The sequence below is a fragment of the Austrofundulus limnaeus genome, unplaced genomic scaffold (genome assembly GCF_001266775.1).
Source record: "Austrofundulus limnaeus strain Quisiro unplaced genomic scaffold, Austrofundulus_limnaeus-1.0 Scaffold330, whole genome shotgun sequence".
NCBI classification, from domain to species: Eukaryota; Metazoa; Chordata; class Actinopteri; order Cyprinodontiformes; family Rivulidae; genus Austrofundulus; species Austrofundulus limnaeus.
In genome coordinates, this window is record NW_013952732.1 from 423,314 (window position 1) to 425,614 (window position 2,301).

Consider the following 2,301-nt stretch of genomic DNA (forward strand, 5'->3'; position numbering starts at 1 on the left):
CGGAGGACCCGGCCTGCCGTTTTGGACACAGCCTCTGACTGCTGCTGATCAGCTAATCAAGTTAATATGCTCAATAGCACTTGGCTGCACCTTGCTGTCTTTAATACCATGGGTAAACTACAGGTGTAGTTTGCATTTTGTTTAATTTTTGTAATTGTGACAGTCAAATATGTCAGATGTTATTGTTCATTTAAGGTTGTAAGACATGAAAAAAACTAATGTAGTGGGAAACACTGACTAAGTTGGTGGATTATATTGACCTATATTGTGGCGCTATCAGGTGTAATTTTATATACGTACACTAGTGACTTTTCGTTTGATGTTCTCCAGCAGGTGTTCTTGTCCTCTGATAAAGAACGGGTGCTGGAACTCTGTGTCGTCTTTCTCTGGTTTCACCAAACCACCCTGCTCAATGTGCACCACCTTACGGAATCCATCTGAACACCAACAAGTACAGAATATCAGCGCCACCAATGAGCTTCTGCATTTCAAATTAACCATCTTTATTTATCCTGATCCACAACTTTTTACCGTAACATAAGTGTCCAATGTTAATACTATTAATCTTTTCATTAGCATTAATAACTACTGATACTTACACATATTGAGCTGTCGGATGAAGCTTGCCATGTTGTTGTGCTTAAAGAATTTTGGCAGAACTTCTTTAGCGAACCGACCCTGATCGAAGACATGGAAGCTGGTTCCACTCTGAAAATATGAAACACAAACAAGCAAAGCAGATTTTTTTTTCAATTATACATAATTTAGATTTACAAATAACTTGWAAAAATTACAATCCAATTCAATTAAACTCTGACGAGAAATTAAATGTTTTTAATATTATTGTGTAGCTTTTACTATGCCAAGAAAAATCACAAAGAAACGCTTGAATAGTCTTGATTTGTTTTGCTTGGTGCTTTTTTTTTTTTTTTTTTTTTTTACTTTTTCACATTGTTTTAATCTATGAGTTGCTAACCCTGTTAAATTATTCCAGAGTTTTATAACAGCAAATAGCTAAAACACTGTAATCATCTCTGTGAGCCAACAAGTTTCACTGTAAGATACTCAGATCAGCACCTGAACCAGAAGCTCTACCTAGCTTTAGTTTAACACTCATTATCTGCTGTTCACACCAGCCAGCCACACAAATAAGGAACTCTCTGAGGACCTGATGGAATCCAGATCTCGTTATCTGGGGATCATTAGCTAGCCTATTAGCTCCATTTGGATTTTAAACTTTCAGAGTTAATACACAATATCGACCAAAACTAATTTAAATCTAAGGTTTTGCGCAGGTTAAATGCAGTTACAACAGTGTGGTCAATTGAAAATAACTCTCTGATGTGTTGTTAGCATTTAGCTTTATAAGGCTAGGCTAGGCTAGGCTAGGCTAGGCTAAAGTAAGGTGAGGCAAGTACCGGACTCCAGCAGATGAGAAGGTCGGTATCTGGGTCCTCCACCAGGGTCCACAGTTTTGTTAGGAAGGCCGGGACGTTTCCGCCGCTCACTACCACTCCCCCGGTTCCACCTCCGAGATACTCCATTATAAAGACGATGGACGAAACACACACAGGACTCCTGCAGCTAATATGTCGATGCTAACAGTTAGCCTGTCTTTAACCCCATCCGCAACACACACATACAAACACGCAAAATCGCGATATTTAGGCCGACAAGGGTTTGAGAGGCATATCTGAAAGTTCCGTCCTGGTTTTGGATCACCTTAGTCTACTAGTTCACGGATTATTATTCAAGCTTCAGTCTGAACAAACTCCGTAGTGGAAAATTCCTACAAATCCGATAGAACAAACAACTGCGTAGCTGCTGGCTGAATAGCTGTCGCTCCTACCAGCGTCGACGGAACGTAAAGCGATCGTTTCGTCGCGGTGTGACGTAAACGTCTGCAACCTGGTTTACTAAAAATAACCATATTGAAAGTACTCATAGAACTTTATTTTCATGCTAAAAGTCCACGCAATTGTCTTACTAGGAGGATTCAATCTCAGGTTTTCACTGGCAGACCACATGTCCTTGGATAACACTGTGCTTTGCCCTGTTTGAAGTCACTTCTGCTACTATTTATGCTGGATTAGTAACAATAGGACACATTACCACGCATTCACAATATACAATAAACAAACCTAAACTGCAAGTCTTCAAAACTGTATCTGAATCTAATTTAAAAGTGTCAAAACTCATTGGAGCAGTAGATTTTTGTTCAGTGGGAAAATTATTTATTCACTCACTCACTCACTCACTCACTCACTCACTCACTCACTCACTCACTCACTCACTCACTCA

At 39.5% G+C, this 2,301-nt stretch overlaps 1 protein-coding gene across 2 annotated transcripts in view; it reads right to left on the reverse strand.

Annotated features, from left to right (window-relative positions):
* hsf1 (heat shock transcription factor 1) overlaps positions 1-1,859 on the reverse strand; it is an 11,296-nt gene extending 9,437 nt beyond the window's left edge. For both annotated transcript variants that reach the window (XM_014022437.1, XM_014022436.1), the window contains exons 1-3: positions 1,419-1,859; positions 600-708; positions 301-437 (exon numbers count right to left, since the gene is read on the reverse strand). In XM_014022437.1, coding sequence (XP_013877891.1) covers positions 301-437; positions 600-708; positions 1,419-1,544 — 372 coding nt within the window. In that variant the 5' untranslated portion in view covers positions 1,545-1,859. The remainder of the gene's footprint in view (positions 1-300; positions 438-599; positions 709-1,418) is intronic.
* Between the last annotated feature and the right edge of the window lie 442 nt (positions 1,860-2,301).